Source organism: Urocampus carinirostris, chromosome 17 (genome assembly GCF_059441175.1).
Source record: "Urocampus carinirostris isolate Australia breed hairy pipefish chromosome 17, RoL_Ucar_1.0, whole genome shotgun sequence".
NCBI classification, from domain to species: domain Eukaryota; kingdom Metazoa; phylum Chordata; class Actinopteri; order Syngnathiformes; family Syngnathidae; genus Urocampus; species Urocampus carinirostris.
Genome location: NC_142365.1, coordinates 34,778,016 through 34,795,579, shown reverse-complemented (window position 1 = coordinate 34,795,579; position 17,564 = coordinate 34,778,016). Strand labels below are relative to the sequence as shown.

The 17,564-nt window shown below is 41.2% G+C and overlaps 1 protein-coding gene across 1 annotated transcript; it reads right to left on the bottom strand.

The window, feature by feature from the left end:
• Positions 1 to 14,770: 14,770 nt before the first annotated feature.
• LOC148349886 (uncharacterized) lies at positions 14,771 to 17,042 on the bottom strand. The gene is made up of 4 exons (XM_088321284.1): positions 17,019 to 17,042; positions 15,773 to 15,987; positions 14,940 to 15,087; positions 14,771 to 14,842 (listed from the first exon to the last, which is right to left on the bottom strand). The coding sequence occupies exons 2-4, from the start codon at positions 15,965 to 15,967 to the stop codon at positions 14,793 to 14,795; spliced, it is 393 nt and encodes a 130-aa protein (XP_088177410.1). The 5' UTR covers positions 15,968 to 15,987; positions 17,019 to 17,042; the 3' UTR covers positions 14,771 to 14,792.
• Positions 17,043 to 17,564: the final 522 nt, after the last annotated feature.

Genomic DNA, 17,564 nt, shown 5'->3' with positions numbered 1-17,564 from the left:
GCAGGTCTTCACTCCATGCGTCCCACTGCTGACAAAGGCAACATTCTACAAAACATACAAAACAAACAACAGAAGTCAAAACGATACACCAACAAACGTCGCGGTGCAAAATCACTCAGCTTCCAGATTGGCTCTGCGGTTTGCATCCGCAAACCTGGAATCATTGCCAAAGGACACTCAAAGTTCACCAAGCCACTGACAGTGGTAACCCAAAAGGGTCCTGCCACTTATCTGCTGTCTGATGGAAAGGTGTGGAATGCTTTCCACCTTGCCCATTCTTCCACCTGTGCTGCTGCTTCAGCCCGACAGCCTCCTGATAATGATGTTTGCCTCCTGCCAAGCGACCAAGGTGCTGAGCCACCTGAACCTTAAACTGTGCCCTCACCACATCCCTCTCCTAGTGCACCGAGAATACGACATGCTCCTGCATGGCTTCAAGATTATGTGACTTAAAAAAAATACAGAAAAGATGTGGTGATGTTTAAAAAAAAAAAAAAAAGACATGATGAATGTTCATTGTTAAAAAAATTGTCATGTTTGTTTATGATGTGATCTTCATACAGTCTGCTTACCGATATTGACAGTATAGTTCCTTACATTATTGCTTACCTTTGATAAATATTTACCTCTAATCTGGTAATGAATATTAAAATGTATGTTTTCTATAAGCTCATACTTACCCAAGAGTTATTGCGTATTTTAGATTAATGCTACTGTTGTGTCCTATTCTAACAAAAAGGGAATATGTGGTGTCGTGTAATACACTCCCCTTCCTGCGGTGTCGCTGTATACTAATGCGCAGCCTTGTACTTGTGCTTGAGAACTACCGAAGAAGAAGTCAAGTAAACACTCTATGAATGTACCGTCCGTGCCTGTCTCTGAATCCGACTACAACCCTACTACATACACAACAATTTCCAACCCAGGAAAGCAAGAATTATGATTCTAGCATGCATGGTTACAAAGTTATTGTCATTATTAAATGATTGTTTCTTTGAGCGTTTCAGGCTGAAAAAAACTTGAGACACATCTACTCCATTGTCTCAAAGCATTTTTCTAATGTGAGCTGCAGTACCGCAATATCGCCACCGGGGGGGGGGTTCGTTAAATAGGCGCCCATTCATTTCCAACGGCTCAATGTATTTACAACGGGAGCTGCAGTACGGCAAAAATCCCACAAGATGGCACTCAACCCAAATGTGCAACACTGTTAAATAGGTGCCAATTCATCTCTATGGGAGAATTTGTATCAAAAAAGTCAATGCTTTGTCAGCCATAAAGAGACAATGTTTAAATTGAAAAAAAGTCTTTTTATTTACATTGACTCATAGGGTTTTGTTTTTATTACTGCCTGAAGAACAGTTGAAACAGCCAAGTTTTGTCAAAATTTAAAGGCACAGTGAGTGAAAAAACGTGAAACCCATTTAATGACTTTGGCTCAAAGCCTTTTTTTAAATTTCAGGTTGCAGTGCCTCAGAAATGCCCCTGCTTGCCTCGGATGTGTAAATAAAAAGAAGTAATTTTACGTAAATTGACTCTGAGCATTTTTAATTGCAGCCCTCAGAACCGTTGAAAACAGTCAAGTTTAGTCAGAACTTAAGGGACAGTCTGAAAAAACACATTCAACTCCATTGTCTGAAAGTGTTACTGTGAGCTGCAGTACCGCAAAAACGCCACCGGAGGGAACTCGTTAAATAGACGCCCATTCATTTCCAAAGGCTCAATGTATTTACAATCGGACCTGCAGTACGGGAAAAATCCCACTAGATGGCACTCAACCCGAAAGGACAACACCGTTAAGGTGCCAATTCATTTCTATGGGGGGATTTGGAAAAAAGTCACAACGGTTACAAAGTTATTGTCATTATTAAATGATGTTATTTTAAAACATTTCAGGCTGCGACATGCATAATAAAGCGGTATTTAGGATGCCAGTCACACTTTTTTAAAATTTGCATAACTAAAAAGTTGAACTTTTTCCACCATTCCTGCACGGAATATATATAAAATTCACAAGTTTTCCGGGAAAGCAAGTTCAATGATTCTAGCTTGTACGGTTACAAAGTTATCATCATTATTAAATGATGTTATTTTTGGAGTTTCAAGCTGAAAAATGCATTATAAAGAGGTATTTAGGATGCCAGTCACACATTATTAAAAGTTTGCATAACGAAAAAAGTTAAAATTTTCCACCGTTCCTGCACTAAATATATACAATTCACAAGTTTTCCGGGAAAGCAAGATTTATGATTTTAGTATGTATGGTTACAAAGTTATTGTCATTATTAAATGATTGTTTCTTTGAGCATTTCAGGCTGAGAAATGCATAAGAAAACATCCACTGGTGGCAGGCACAAGTCCTCAAACTCAAGACCCGGTGCTTGGCCCACTAGTGCCCAAACACAAGCCGGGAAAACATCCACTGGTGGCGGGCACCAGTCCCCAAACTCAAGACCCGGTGCTCGGCCCACTCGTCCCCAAACACAAGCCAGGTCTACATCCACTAGTGGCGGGCACAAGTCCCCAAACACAAGCCCCGGAGTTCGGCCGACAAGTTCCCAAACACAAGCCGGGAACATCCACTATTTGCGGGCACAAGGGTGTTATCCATAAAGGGACACCGTGTGAACAAACCTGAGTCCCATGAAATTATATTGACTCAAATTGTATTTAATTTGTGCCCACAGAACCCTTAAAAGCAGCCAAGTTTTGTCAGAATTTAAAGGGACAGTGTGTGAAAAAACTTGAGACACATTCAACTCCATTGTCTCAAAGCATTTTTCTAATGTGAGCTGCAGCACCGCAATATCGCCACCGGAGGGCCCTCGTTAAAAAGGCGCCCATTCATTTCCAACGGCTCAATGTATTTACAACGGGAGCTGCAGTACGGCAAAAATCCCACAAGATGGCACTCAACCCAAAAGTGCAACACTGTTAAATAGGTGCCAATTCATTTGTATGGGAGAATTTGTATCAGAAAAGTCAATGCTTTGTCAGCCATAAAGAGACGATGTTTAAATTGAAAAAAGTATTTTTATTTAAATTGACTCATAGGGTTTTGTTTTTATTACTGCCTGCAGAACAGTTGAAACAGCCAAGTTTTGTCAAAAATTAAAGGCACAGTGAGTGAAAAAACGTGAAACCCATTTAATGACTTTGGCTCAAAGCGTTTTTTCAAATTTCAGGTTGCAGTGCCTCAGAAATGCCCCTGCTTGCCTCGGACATAAAGGGACAATCTGTAAATAAAAAGAAGTAATTTTACATAAATTGACTAAGCATTTTTAATTGCAGCCCTCGGAACAGTTGAAAACAGTCACGTTTAGTCAGAACTTAAAGGGACAGTGTGAAATAACTTGAGACACATTCAACTCCATTGTCTTAAAGTGTTTCTGTGAGCGGCAGTACCGCAAAAACTCCACCGGAGGGAACTCGTTAAGACGCCCATTCATTTCCAAAGGCTCAATGTATTTACAATCGGACCTGCAGTACGGGAAAAATCCCACAAGATAGCACTCAACCCAAAAGTACAGAAAAGTCAATGCTTTGTCAGCCAAAAAGTGATTACCTTTTTGAAATATTTTAAAGGGACAGTGTGTAATATTTACTGCTTGGTGGAAACATCTGTTGGTCTGGAGAGAGATGGACGGGCGCGCTCAGGCTGTACTTACCCAAGACAGAACATAGTCAACTCAAGTCATGTTTGTTTGTATAACCCTTCATCATAAGGAGTCTCAAAGGGCTGCACAGACCAGCGATTATTGCAAACCAGACTATTATGACACCATCCCCTGATCTGAAACCTACATGAGGGCAAGGAAAAACTCAAAAATAAAGAAACCTTGAGAAGATACTGCACATGAGGTAATCCCCCTTCCAGGATGACCAGGCCGCAATGGATGTTGCAATAACAAATAATACACTGAAGTTGTCAACAGGATAAAAAGGCCATTTATAAACTAGAGAATAGAATTGTGTGTTTAAAACTAGATTTAAACCGTTCCACTGAGGTTGCAGGCCGAATCTCAGGAAATGATGCAATGGTGTGCTTAAGGGACTCACTCACCAAACGAGTGGTACAAAGAGTATGTCTTTAGAGTAAAAAAAAAACCCTAATGTATATATGGGAACTACTTTTTGACTTTCTTTGAGAAATGCTGAAAGAAAATAGGTGTTTTTTTGCTCCCATTCCGTCTACGTAGTTTGTAGTCTTCCTGGGACTCATTTCTGTCTGCACTACACATGACAGCAACATCTAGGGGACAGGACCAGTGGAATGTTTAATCAGCGCTGTTTTTTTTTTTTTTTTAGAGGCGGCACAGCAAGTGGGTGGTTAGCGTACAACCCACAGTGCGGAGATTTAGGGTTCAAGTCCAGGTGCCGCGGGGTTTGCATATTCTCCCTAGGCACTCTGGTTTCCAATATTCCAAAGACATGCATGCATAGTTAGTTCGCCGGTCCAAATTGTCCCTAGATGTGAATGAGCGAGTGAGTTTCTTGATTCTGTGACATGCAATTTGGCTAGCCATCAGTTCATAGTTTTCTCTGCCCACTACTGAAAGATAGCTTGGGGGTTCGAGCACCCCAGCAACCCTGGTACTTTTGACTCACTTTTGAGAACTGTTATGCACTCTACAGTAAAGCTTATTATGCTGAAATAAGCTTCATAGTAGAGGGCATAACAGTTTAAATACAAGCGATTTAAATAGAAAAAGGCAAAATAAACATGTTACCTGCTCAAAAGTGTATTGTATACGGTGTGCATTACCGTTCGATTACATTCACAACAAACACAAAGACGGAATGGTTTAAGTTGTATTACATTCCCAACAAATGCAAGACAAAGAGGTTTTGGTTATATGTTCGCCACTACATTCCCGAAAAGTGATATAAAAGTGAGATAAAACGAGGTAAAAATGGATATAGTAGCGAGAGGATGCAAATCTCGGCAGGGATGCATTTCTCGGCATAACACTGGCTCATATGGCCTATTAGATGTGACCGCTCCGGCGCACTGGCCTCTTAGATGCGGGTCTCACGCGACCGCCCTATAATATGAAAACTATTCTGCGTATTAGATTTTTTTTAAAGCAAGAATACAACCGAATTGTAAAAACAAAACAGAAATTTAAAAAAAGATTATACAGTTTGGTAATCACATTTTTCTAAACAAAGCTCTCAAACTCAGATAGTTGGGCAGATAGTGAAAAGTATCACTAGGAGGCGTGCTTTCACTATCAGTGTCAGACTGTCAGTGAAAGTTTTGGACTGATAAAGTGATTACGAATTAATTTTTTGTCTATCTCATCTCATCTCATTAGCTGCACCGCTTATCCTCAGTAAGGTCGCGGGGGTGCTGGGCATCGGGCAGTGGGCAGGGGACACCCTGAACTGGTTGCCAGCCAATCGCAGGGCACACAGGGTCAGACAACTCGCTCGCTCATTCACACCTAGAGACAATCTGGACCAGCCAATCCACCTGAAATGCATGTTTTTGGAATGTGGGAGGAAACCGGAGTGCCCGGAGGAAACCCACGCAAGCACGGGAATACATACAAACTCCGCACAGTAAGTCCGGTAGCTGGATTTGAACCCACACAGAAGGTTCCCAAGACCTTAGAACTGTGCCGCACATGCGCTAACCACTGCGCTAACCACTGTCTATGTAAAATATTATTTTAACAGCACTAAATTACTAACACAAATCACATACAAAGCATGTTAAAACAATATTTTAAAAATAACAAATGAAAACGTCCTCACCCTATTAATCCAAAAGAAACACAAGGAGCATTTCTCATTTAATTCTCGTGTTTGTTGCGGTGTTTTGTGAATAAAAAAATTGCACTGAGAACTTGAATTTCAATTTTTTTGTGTGGTGGTGATAGGGGGCACCATAAAGCATTTGTGCTTAGGGCACCCAAATGACACTGCTCCTATGAGACTCAGGTCTGAGCATGACCCAGATGTGTCTGCGGTTGTTCTACTGACTATTTTGCGATACATCTGTCATATGATTCGATCAATAAATCACATATAAACGATCACCAACCCAACAAATCTAAAAAATAAAGGGAAAACATGAAATGGGGGTGTACCTACGTCGCCTCGACTGCTCCGGGTTTAACCGTCATTTCGATTTACCAAAACCACTTCGTCTTGCATTTTTTGGGAATGTAATACAACTTAAACCATTCAGTCTTTGTATTTGTTGGGAATGTAATTGAACAGTAATGTACACCGTATATAAATCACTTTTTAGGACTGTTATGCACTCTACCGTAAAGCTTATTATGCTGAAATAAGCTTTATGGCAGAGTGCATGACAGTTTAAATACGAGCGATTTGAAAAAGGCAAAATGAACACGTTACCTGCTCAGAAGTAATTTGCGAGGGGATGCAAATCTCGGCAGGGATGCATTTCTCGGCATAACACCGGTGAGCAGTCCAATGGTTTGAGTTTGTCCAAAGCGGGCCCCGTCGGATTTGAAGTAGACAGCGGTATTGTTCGGGAACAATTTCAGCAAAATGCCGATTTTTACAAGCTTTGGTACGTCTGCCATGTCCAAAACTGTGTGTCAAACCCTTCTTAGTGTCCTTTAGAATGGTTTCACACGCAAAGGTGAAGGGTTGCGCAAACTACCTGGATTTGCTGCTTTAATCCATTAGCCATTAGCATCATTCCCTAAACTGCCGCTCAGTCCCCCCACGACAACCCCCCCCCCACCCCCCCCACCCCCTCTCTCTCTCTCACTCGTTCTCTCTTTCTCTCCTACACTCTTTTTTTTCTATCTAAAAAGATGCCCTTGTTTTAACAGAGCACTAAAGGTAAGTAAGGGTAAACAATTAGTTTTTATCCCACAATGGCAAATGACCAAAAATAAAGTGGGCCTCGGCATGGATGAAGTCCAATCAATTTAAAATCAATCAGGTCAAGTCAAGTAATGTTTTTTGTATATCCCTTAATCACAAGTAGTCTCAAAGGGCTGCAGAGATCACACAATTGCAAAATACAGACTATCATTGCACCATCTGATTTAAACCTCCATTAGGGCAAGGAAAAACTCAAATATCTCAGCATGAGGAAAATGAAGAAACCTTGAGAAGGTACCTCAAATGAGATAATCCCCCTTCCAGAATGACGAGGCTGTAATGGATGTTGCATTAACAAATTGTCACGTTAATTTTTTTTTTTTTTTTAAAGAAAAGTACAATATATAATGAAGAATGAAAATTTAGAATAAAAAGGTTGACTGGGTTGCAATGGATGCATGGCATTAACAAACAATACACAGATACTGTCAAAATGGAATATAGGTCATTCTTATGATTTATAATATAAGTGTGTTTTAAGCCTTGTCAGGTCAAGTCAGATTCATTTATAAAGCCCTTAATCACAAAAATGTCTCAAAGGACTGTCAGGAACCAGGAACGGAGACGGGAACCCAATTGCAATAGTTTCTAAGTTTTATTTGAAAAGAGATGTAAGCTGGCACCCACGATCCAGTGATCGTTGATTGTGGGGAGCAGGTCGCTTCGTGACGCGGAAGTCGCACTTCTCTTAGCGGGAGCTGAAGGTTCGCAGCGATCGTCCCGTGACAGGTAGGCAGAATCAATACGTCTTAGCGGGGAGGTCGATGGCCAGGGCAGGAGAGTAGCTTGTAAACGTGGGGCAGAAACAGGTCGGAACCGAAGGCAGGAATCAAAACAGGAGAGTAGTCTTTGGTACTTGCTAATCTGGCGAAACACACAGGAACACAGGAGTACAATCGGACGTCCTTGTCTGGACGCTGACCGCTTAAGAAGTGAATGTCAGCAAATTAGAGAGCGCGCTCCGGCGCGCCAAACGATTGCCACAGGTGTCTTCACTTCGGCAATCATGACAAGGACTGCACAGGATTACAATTACACAACTAGACAATTCCCGCGGCAATTGTAAGAGTTGTGATTGATCTGGAAGATGATCCCGGTATGTATATATAACCCCGGTTGTTAGCATTATGAGTTAGCATAAAGTTTTTAGCTCAGAGAGATGTTTCTGTTATTTTTTACTTGGTTATGTGGGGGGACTATGCCCCCCCACACCGGTACTGGCAAGTTCATTTGAGATGGGCCCACAACCGTTAGCAACAAGGATATGCCTTGTGGAGGTCTAAAAAACACATTCATGGTAAAAACCATAGTAATGACACTGTTATTACACTTTAAAAACTTTTGAAATATACATGTTCAAATAGAATGGGCCGTTCGATTTTAATTGGCCCATCCGGAATGCATTGAGCCCATTCAATTTGCTGAGTCGTTAGCATGTTAACATTAGAATAATTTTGCAGCATGAAGAAGTTAGCATTTAGCCGTTAGCATCACTTTTTAGCATGTATCCGTTAACATAACTCATCAAATGAGGCCATTATAGTAATTTTTGAATATTAATTCGTTACAATATTGCCATTACCATTTTTTTTTTTGCATGAAGTTAGCATTTATCCGTTAGAATCACTCTTTAGCAGTTACCCGTTAACATAACTCGTCAACACTGCAAAAACTGCCTCTAAAAAAACAAGAAAATCTAGCCACTATTGCAGGAAATGTACTTGTTTCAAGCAAAATTATCTGCCAGTGCAGCAAGAAAATCCGACGCATAAAGTTTTCTTGAAACAAGAAAAAAAAGAAAAGAAAATAAGATACCTAAAAATGTTATTATATGCAGTAATACTTTTAAGTGTACTTGTCAAGTTTTTTTTTGGTCTCATTTTAAGATATTTGTGCTTGTTTTGGAGAATTATTGTTTAGAAACAAACTGGGTTTAAGCCAGGATTGCTCAAAAGTAGTTAGCAAGAAGGTTACAACAATATTCTTGTATTAAGTTGGAAATAAATTAGAAAATGGGTCAAAAACAAGATAAATTTGCTTGTAATAAGTAATAAAAATCTTAGGCGAGGAAGTCTTGTTTCAAGAAATTCTCTACGTTTCGATATACTATACCAGGGGTGGCCAACCCGGTCCTCAAGAGCCGCATGTCCTGCATGTTTTGGAGGTTTCTCAGGTGATGCAAATTTTAAGATTGTTTGCAAGCAGTGCGGGAGCTTGATAATGACCCAGGTGATTGGGATCACCTGTATTTGAACAAAGAAACTCCAAAAACATGCAGGACATGCGGCTCTTGAGGACCGGGTTGGCCACCCCTGTACTATACAAATGCAAAAATAGTTTTAATGTGAAAATTACCATTTTATTGGCAAACCACAAACCTTTGTCATTATCACAAAACACAATTGACTTACCAGTAACAGAAATACTCATTTTCTTGACAAGATCTTGAAACGTTTGTTGGCGAACTGTAAATCAAAGTTATCACTTACACATGTATCAGTGAACTGTCAAACAGACAACACATTTTTTGCCTACAGGACATAGAGTGCAAGTTACCAATTTCTAAAAGAGAACTGCAAACATTATTTTTTGTCTAATTTTAAGAGCATCAGTTGGGTTTTTTTTTTTAAATCAATGCTTAAACTCAAAACAAGACAATTAAAACACACACTTACAGGGAGACTGAGAGGCCAAAAGCATAAGGGGTCACAAATGTTTTATAACAGAAAAAGTTCTCAAAGTACGTACATGGCTGGGTGTGTGGGTGTGTTCCCGAGGGGAGGCAGCATTATACAAAGTTATGCAAAAAAGGCCATCCAATCACTTCTTGCTCGTTTGAAAGCTGGTGTGGCATCTTTGTCATGTATTGAGTCCCCCTGGACCTCAGTTTGTAGAAGGGAAAGAACAGAGGCCACACATTTAGGGTAGGTCATATTTAATACATAATAGTATGCAATTATGTAGAATACTGCATCCCCTAGGTACCTTTTGGGTGATGGGATTGCTTCGGTTCCAAGGCAGAGAAAGGAGTCGAGATTTTCATCCACCAAAAGGAGTGGTGTGGTGAGTGGCCTTCTGTTCAGGAACGTCTCGGGGTCCTCTGTAATCACATCCCTCCATTCCCCGACTAAACATGACAATTTAGTATGAACAGAAGTTGAAAAGTTTCGGGTAAGCATCTCGGACGAGTGGCGCAAGGTAAGTGCCGCGCACAATTGTTTTACAGTCGGAAGCTGCTGCTGATCGTTGTTGAAGGGCATCCCCTCCCACGGCTGCTAAGACGCTCTTTGGCATCCGACGCTTACAAGTGAGTATGGGTTGCTGTAAAGGTTGCTCCCGTGTCCGTAGGCAGGTAGCCCTTCTAGAGGGACGTGTCCGTGAGCTAGAGCAGTTTAAACGGAAAATGTTAGGTGCCTCAGACACCACTGCTAGCGTGGGTTGTAGCGAACCTGCTAGTCCGGTTAGCATTAGCCCTAAACGGCATGCTAATTGCGGTGAGCCAATTCAGACGCATAACAAGTTCAGCCCCCTAGCAAGTCCCACTCCACCCCGGTCTACTGGCTCCCGCACCCTAGTTATAGGTGACTCCATCACCCGTAACATAAAGCTTAGCACCCCAGCCACAGTTATGTGTATTTCTGGGGCCAGAGCACCCGACATTGAGGCTAATTTGAGGGAGCTGACGAGCAAACCTAGACACCAGGACAGGGCTAGCTACACCGATATAGTCATTCACGTCGGCTCTAATGATACTAGAATGAGACAATCTGAGATTACAAAGAAAAATATTGCTAGGACCTGTAATCTCGCCAGAAAGATGAGTCGGCATCGAGTAATTGTCTCTGGCCCCTTGCCTGCGAGAGTCAATGATGAGAGGTTTAGCAGACTAGTCTCGCTAAACCGGTGGCTGGCAAGTTTTTGCAATCAGAAGGGATTTAGGTTTGTGGATAACTGGCCTGCTTTCTGGGGCCGACCTGACCTGCTGAGGAGAGACGGCCTTCACCCTAACTGGGAAGGTGCTCTCACTCTTTCTAAAAATATAGATTACTGTTTAAGCCTTCCATGACAGGGTACACTAGTGCAGGCCAGGTCACAGGTGATTAGCGAACCTGTAACCATGGGTGTGGAGTCTGTAACGCTAGAGCTAACTAGCGCTATGCTAGATTCATGCAATTCACATAGTTTTTGTAGTTTAGAGCGTTCTACTGACTGCACCATACACCCTGATTTATACTCTTCTATAGCATCTTCTTCTGTGCTTCTTACCTCTGTTTCTCCCTTGTTAGGTGAGGAGGAAGAAGAAATAACATTATTTTCTACCAATAGTCATCCCGCTACTCCACCTGTCAACAATATTCCTGTGGTATGGAATTCGGGCCGCGTCTGCCGTCATGCAAGCCACAAGACCCGGGACCGGCAGTCTAATCCTGTGGTGGTTACCACTAAGGTTGCCATTAAGGTTCAAAATTCGCGAAAGGTTTCAGCTCAGTCCACAGTGCTGAAGCTTGGCCTTCTTAATATTAGATCACTAGCCTCCAAAGCTTTACTTGTCAATGACCTTATTAATGAACACAATCTTAACCTTATTGGCCTTTGTGAGACCTGGTTAAAACCAAATGAGTTTGTAGTGTTAAATGAGGATTCTCCCCCTAACTTTGTGAGTTCGCACTTGGCACGACCATGCAAAAAAGGTGGAGGTGTTGCTCTTATATCGGAAGATAGGTTGAAATTTACTTCTAATACCCCTACTAGTTTTAAAACGTTTGAAGCACTTGTTATGAGGTCCTTAATGTCAACACCAATTTATTTAGTTGTGTATCGCCCACCTGGACCATACTCAAATTTTTTGGAAGAATTTTCGGAACTGTTAAAAGACTTAGTAACTTATGCGGACAATGTTGTAATTATTGGTGATTTTAATGTTCACATAAACTCCCCATCAAATTCACTTGCAATTGCATTTAAGTCACTGATTGATACATTTGGTTTCAATCAAATAGTTGATGTGCCCACTCATAAAGATGGGAACACTCTAGATCTCGTCCTGACTCGTGGCGTAGTAGCCTCAAATGTTACAGTGTTACCGTATCCTAATGCCATCTCTGATCACTATTTTGTTAAATGTGAGGTGCTGTTTAATGTTTACTGTGATAAGGAAAATTTAGGCTTTAGCAGTCGCAATATCCGCCCTAAAACGGTGTTAGCCTTAAAAGAATTATTACCTACGGTAACTGCAGCCTTCCCTTTGTACACTGGGTCTGTTGACTCACTTACAAACAACTTCAATACTGCTTTGGTTAATGTTCTTGATTCTGTGGCGCCCCTAAAGTATAAATTCCGACCCAAGAAGAATACACCTTGGTTTACTGAAGAAACCAGGTTACTCAAACAAAGTTGCAGAAAAATTGAACGAAAATGGCGCACTACTAAGCTGGAGGTTTTTCGACTGGCCTGGTGTGACAGTTTGCTGAAATATAAAGTAGCTCTTGCCTCAGCTAAAGCTTCGTATTTCTCTAAGATTATTGTTAAACATAAGAATAATCCGAAATTTTTGTTTGACACAGTGGCGAAACTTACCAGACAAAAATTTAACCCAAATGGTTGCACTTATTCTGCTAATGACATTATGGAATTTTTTAATAAAAAGATTCAACTAATCAGGAATGAAATTTTAAAAGAACGCTCTGTTTCCTCCTCCTATATCAAAGATATGGAGGTGTTAGGTATGGACTGTGTCAGCGGTTGTTCAGAAACATTCTCCAGTTTCAATGATTTGTCCCTTGATAATCTAACACAGATGGTCAGTAGGGCCAAACAAACTACGTGCCTGCTTGATCCGTTTCCAGCTTCACTGGTGAAGGATCTGTTTGGGATCTTAGGACCATCAGTTTTAAATATTATTAATATATCGCTATCCTCGGGTATTGTTCCTGTAGCCTTCAAGTCTGCCGTCATTAAACCCACGCTTAAGCGACCTAACCTTGACCCAGAAAGCCTAGGTAATTATAGGCCAGTGTCAAATCTGCCATTTTTTGCGAAATTACTTGAAAAGGTCGTTGCACAGCAGCTAAATGACTTCATGTCAGAAAATAACCTTTTTGAAACTGTCCAGTCAGCATTTAGGGCAAATCATTCTACTGAGACAGCCCTTGCTAAAGTAACCAATGATCTTTTTTTAACAATAGATTCTGGTGCCTCATCAATGTTACTGCTGCTGGATCTCAGCGCTGCTTTTGATACGGTCGACCACAACATATTATTGGTCCGTCTAGAACGCATTGGTATCTCAGGAACTGTACTCTCGTGGTTTAGGTCCTACCTGTCAGACAGGATGCAATGTGTTAACTATGGGAATCTGACCTCTAAACAATCTAATGTCCCTTGTGGTGTTCCTCAAGGCTCTGTACTTGGCCCACTTCTTTTTAGTATTTATATGATCCCGCTTGGTGACATTATCCGCAAGTATAATATTAGCTTCCATTGCTATGCAGATGACACTCAACTGTATGTGCCACTGGAAAAAACTGGACATTTAAGTTTTAGAAATCTGGAGGCTTGCCTTACTGAGATTCAAAGATGGATGTCAAATAATTTTTTACGCCTTAACCCAGAAAAAATTGAAATGTTGATTATTGGTCCAGCTCACTGTCGTCAGTTGTTTTCAAACACTACCCTGAACCTAGACAAATGTAATATCACCCATAGTGACTCGGTCAAAAATCTAGGTGTTATATTTGATCCTACTCTGTCGTTTCAGTTACACGTGAAAAATATTACTAGAATAGCTTTCTACCACCTCCGTAATATTGCGAAGATTCGTTCGATGCTGTCCCAATCAGATGCAGAGATTTTAATTCATGCGTTTATTACTTCTCGGCTTGATTACTGTAATGTATTGCTTTCTGGTCTCCCGATGTCTAGCATTAAAAGTTAGCAGATGGTTCAGAATGCGGCAGCTAGACTTTTGACTAGGACCAAAATGTTTGAGCATATTACTCCTATATTGGCCAACTTGCACTGGCTCCCAGTCCACTTAAGATGTGACTTCAAGGTTCTCTTATTAACATATAAATGTTTGCATGGGCTTGCACCCTCTTATCTCTCCGATTTGATTTCCCCCTATGTTCCTGCACGGAGTCTGCGCTCGGAAAATGCCGGTCTACTCGTGACTCCGAGAGCCAAGAAGTCTGCGGGCTCGAGAGCGTTCTCCACCCGGGCCCCGGTGTTATGGAACGCCCTGCCTCTGGAGATAAGATCTGCAACCTCAACGGACGTTTTTAAATCGAGGCTTAAGACACACTACTATTCCAAAGCATATGATTGATGCCCACCTCATATTCTGTTTTGTCCTGTCTTTTTCCGACGCCTGCATGGCTGATACGAAGGAGAAGGATGATTTGGGATGGGTCAGCGGACCGGCGTCTGACCTGCAGCATGTCAACCCCTCCATTTACCAGCTGGCAGAGACGGAAGGCAGCGTCGTGGCCGTCTTAGACTTTCTGGACTGGTTTGCAGGCTGGGGGCGTCGTTGATGTCATGCACTTTCCGGACATTTTCAACATCTTACCTTATGTTTACTATTATGTGTACAGTAATGCTAATTGTAATTCACCCTGGTCAATCCTGGAAGGGGGATTACCACATGTGAGGTCCTTTCTCAAGGTTTCTCTTTTCTCCTCACACTGAGGTTTTTGAGATTTTCCTTGCCCGCATGCTGGTTTAAGATCAGGTAATTGTGTAATTTTGTAACTGTAATCCTGTGCAGTCCTTTGAGACATTTTTGTGATTAAGGGCTATATAAATAAATTTGACTTGACTTGACTTGACTAGAGGACCAACAAAAGGAGCAGCCATATTTGAGAAAGTTTAGTATTCACCTATGTAAAAGTTTGTGACTTACCAGAAGAACATGAATGAGCGCTTCAGAGGTGGATATCATCTTCTTGGGTCAAGAGGTTTATTGCTTGCTCCTCTAAAAAAAAAAAAAAATCAAATCAAATATTTGTCTCTCAGTATTCAGAAACAAACAAGGATACAGATTCTATTGGTATTATGTTGGCTGTTCTTACCAGCTGAAAGTGACATTGGAAGTTTCACTGCCCTCTTGTAAACCCCATAGAGGCATAAACTAGATTTGAATTCGAGCCACCGCTCCCTCAGCTCTTGCACGTAGTTGGAGTTGTTGTTGTCTATTATTCGTCTTAGTTCATCAAGAACCTTTGGTAGGAAGACTCACAGAAGTGTTGTATGGAAATATCCAACACATAGTAGTTAAAGCATCACTTGAAAACAACAATTATATGTAGAGAGGTATTCTGAAAAACTATGTTCCCCTTCCCCTCCTCCATTTGTGAAAATAATTTTATTCACACTGATGATAAAACGCTAATAGACAGGTGTGTTGCAAATAACTTGCGAAACAGATGGACTATCAGATATTCTAAAGAAGGAAAAATCACACCACAATGCATAAACCAGCTCAGTAGCCTAGATGGTAGTGTGCCCGCTTTGAGACTGGGAGGTCGCTGGTTCGCGCCTCGGCCGAGACATACCTAATTGGTATAATGGCGGCGCCCTCTGTTGGCTGCGGCTGCATCGACTCGCTACAACGGGTCAGGTGTATCGACATTTCGTTCTGTGTACGTTGTTACAAAGAATGACAATACAAAGGAAATTATTATTATTATTATTATTATTATAAATGCTGTTTTCCCTGTCTACATGCAGAAATAAAACCAGATTGCTCATTTTCATTTTTCAGAGAAAATACATGAAAGGTTTTCCTGCATGTAAATGGGGTCTGAAACAGCTATTTAATGTATCAAAGCAGTATGCATCCAATGTTCAAAAGAACAATTTCACTGTTCAACTGAATCAAAGTGTGAATTGTGATCATACTTACATGGTCAATATCTCGAAAGCATGGATATGCCTTCAATATTTTTGCCGGTGTGTCTTGTTCCCTTATTGTGTCCGAATCAATGAAGGCCCTCTTCCCCTCAAACTCAAGGTCAAGAAGTTGTGCCACATCAGCTCTGTTCTGTTTGGTATTGCGATATAGCTCCTGCAGAGTTGTGTAGTGTTTAGCCTGGGCCATGCGGCTGTCCTGCCTACATTCTAAAAAGGTAAAAGAAAATATCACAACACAGTTGAGGTCAAAATTATTTGCTTCTTGCTAATGTTATTCATGCTATTGTTTCTACTGGAACAAAGACAAAATGTCCACTACAGCTAATGAAGACATTCATTAATATTACTTGATTAGAAACAGGAAAAGGCAAACATTACAAGGTCAACATTTTCACCCCCCTGTAAAACAATAGTATTTATGAGTTTTCTGGTGCCTGGCCTTGTCCTTTTCTGCTTTTTCTTGTTTCTGTTCAGCCCACCAGTTGAAAATTTCAATAAAAGCTGGAGATGTTGTCTGTGCCCTCCTAAAAGAAGTAGAACTATGTGCAGTGCTGATATATCTTGTATTTTGTGTAATTTCAATGAATGGGTCTACTCCATTGTGAATGCTACATTTTTTTTTTATAAAATTACAGAGAGCATCAGCTTGTTTTGCTGGAGTGCTGGTTATGACTTGGGGGTCCCCTTCACTTTCTGGGCTGCTGATGGTGCTACTGCAGCTTGGGGAGACAATGAAAGTGAAAGTGCTGGAGTCAAAATCCCCCTCATCTTCTTTCTCTGTGGCGCCAAACTAAAGGCGTCTCTTTTTTTCCCCTTGCTGGTGTAGCCCCCTGCGTTTTGCGTGGAGTCCTGGTGTTTTGCAAAAGCAGGATATGCATGTGTGGATACTGTATATGAATTTATGTTCATGCTGAACAAAGAGAGAAACTGTGTAACATGTAATCCTGGTCGCTTAGATTAGTACAGGGCTCTTGTCGTAATGTTGACTAGTTTTAACGTTATATACCTGTATTATACTTAACAGTTTAAATCAACGACCGTTTTGTAAGGGGTTAGCTCAATTCCATAGTTAACGGTTTAAATCAACGACCGTTTATCAAGGGGTTAGCTTAAAACTCGAGCTAACCCCTTACAAAACGATCATTGATTTAAACCGTTAACTTTGCATAAATACCGTTAAGTATAATATTTCATTTTTAATCACATTGTTTCTTGTTAAATGTTAAGACAATACAAACCTTTTAATTGTAAAAGTATTTTCACTTCTCTCGAGGTCAAAATACCGAATGGAGTTCGTCGAACGTTGGGGTTGTATGAGCGAGTCTAAGTAGGTCTGAATAAATGGGCGGAACCATATAAAGGAACGCAATATACAATTATTAAACAAAATCTATGAACTATCTCAGGGGAAAAATATAGTGTTCTCATTTATAGATATTAAATTTGTGTTTCGAAGTAAAGACTATCCAGTTTTAGGGGCCGGTCACACAGACATTTGCGGCTGAATCACGGCCAGAAATTTCTGCTTTTGAGGCGGACGCTATTGGACGCATTGAGATCGCCATTCAGACGAGATACAGCGGTGCTTGACACGAGTTCGGAAATTCGCGCGCGGGTGGCAGCGCAAATACATTTTGCCCTGCTCAATTCTTCAGAGCGCGGGTACGCAGCCTTTCACGAGCGTATTGAGACTGATCCACGGCCAGAAATTTCTGGCCGTGAAGCAGATGGCGTTGAGCGCTGTTGGACGTTTAGAGACCGCCATATAGACGAGATAGAGCTGT

What these genes read in the sequence shown, in the direction of transcription:
- LOC148349886 (XM_088321284.1), bottom strand. Translation starts at nt 15,967, where the DNA reads ATGGCCCAGGCTAAACACTACACAACTCTGCAGGAGCTATATCGCAAT. An exon ending in GCTTTCGAGATATTGACCAT is followed by an intron (nt 15,088 to 15,772) that starts GTAAGTATGATC and finishes TTCCTACCAAAG; the next exon opens with GTTCTTGATGAACTAAGACG. An exon ending in TCCAATGTCACTTTCAGCTG is followed by an intron (nt 14,843 to 14,939) that starts GTAAGAACAGCC and finishes TTTTTTTTTTAG; the next exon opens with AGGAGCAAGCAATAAACCTC.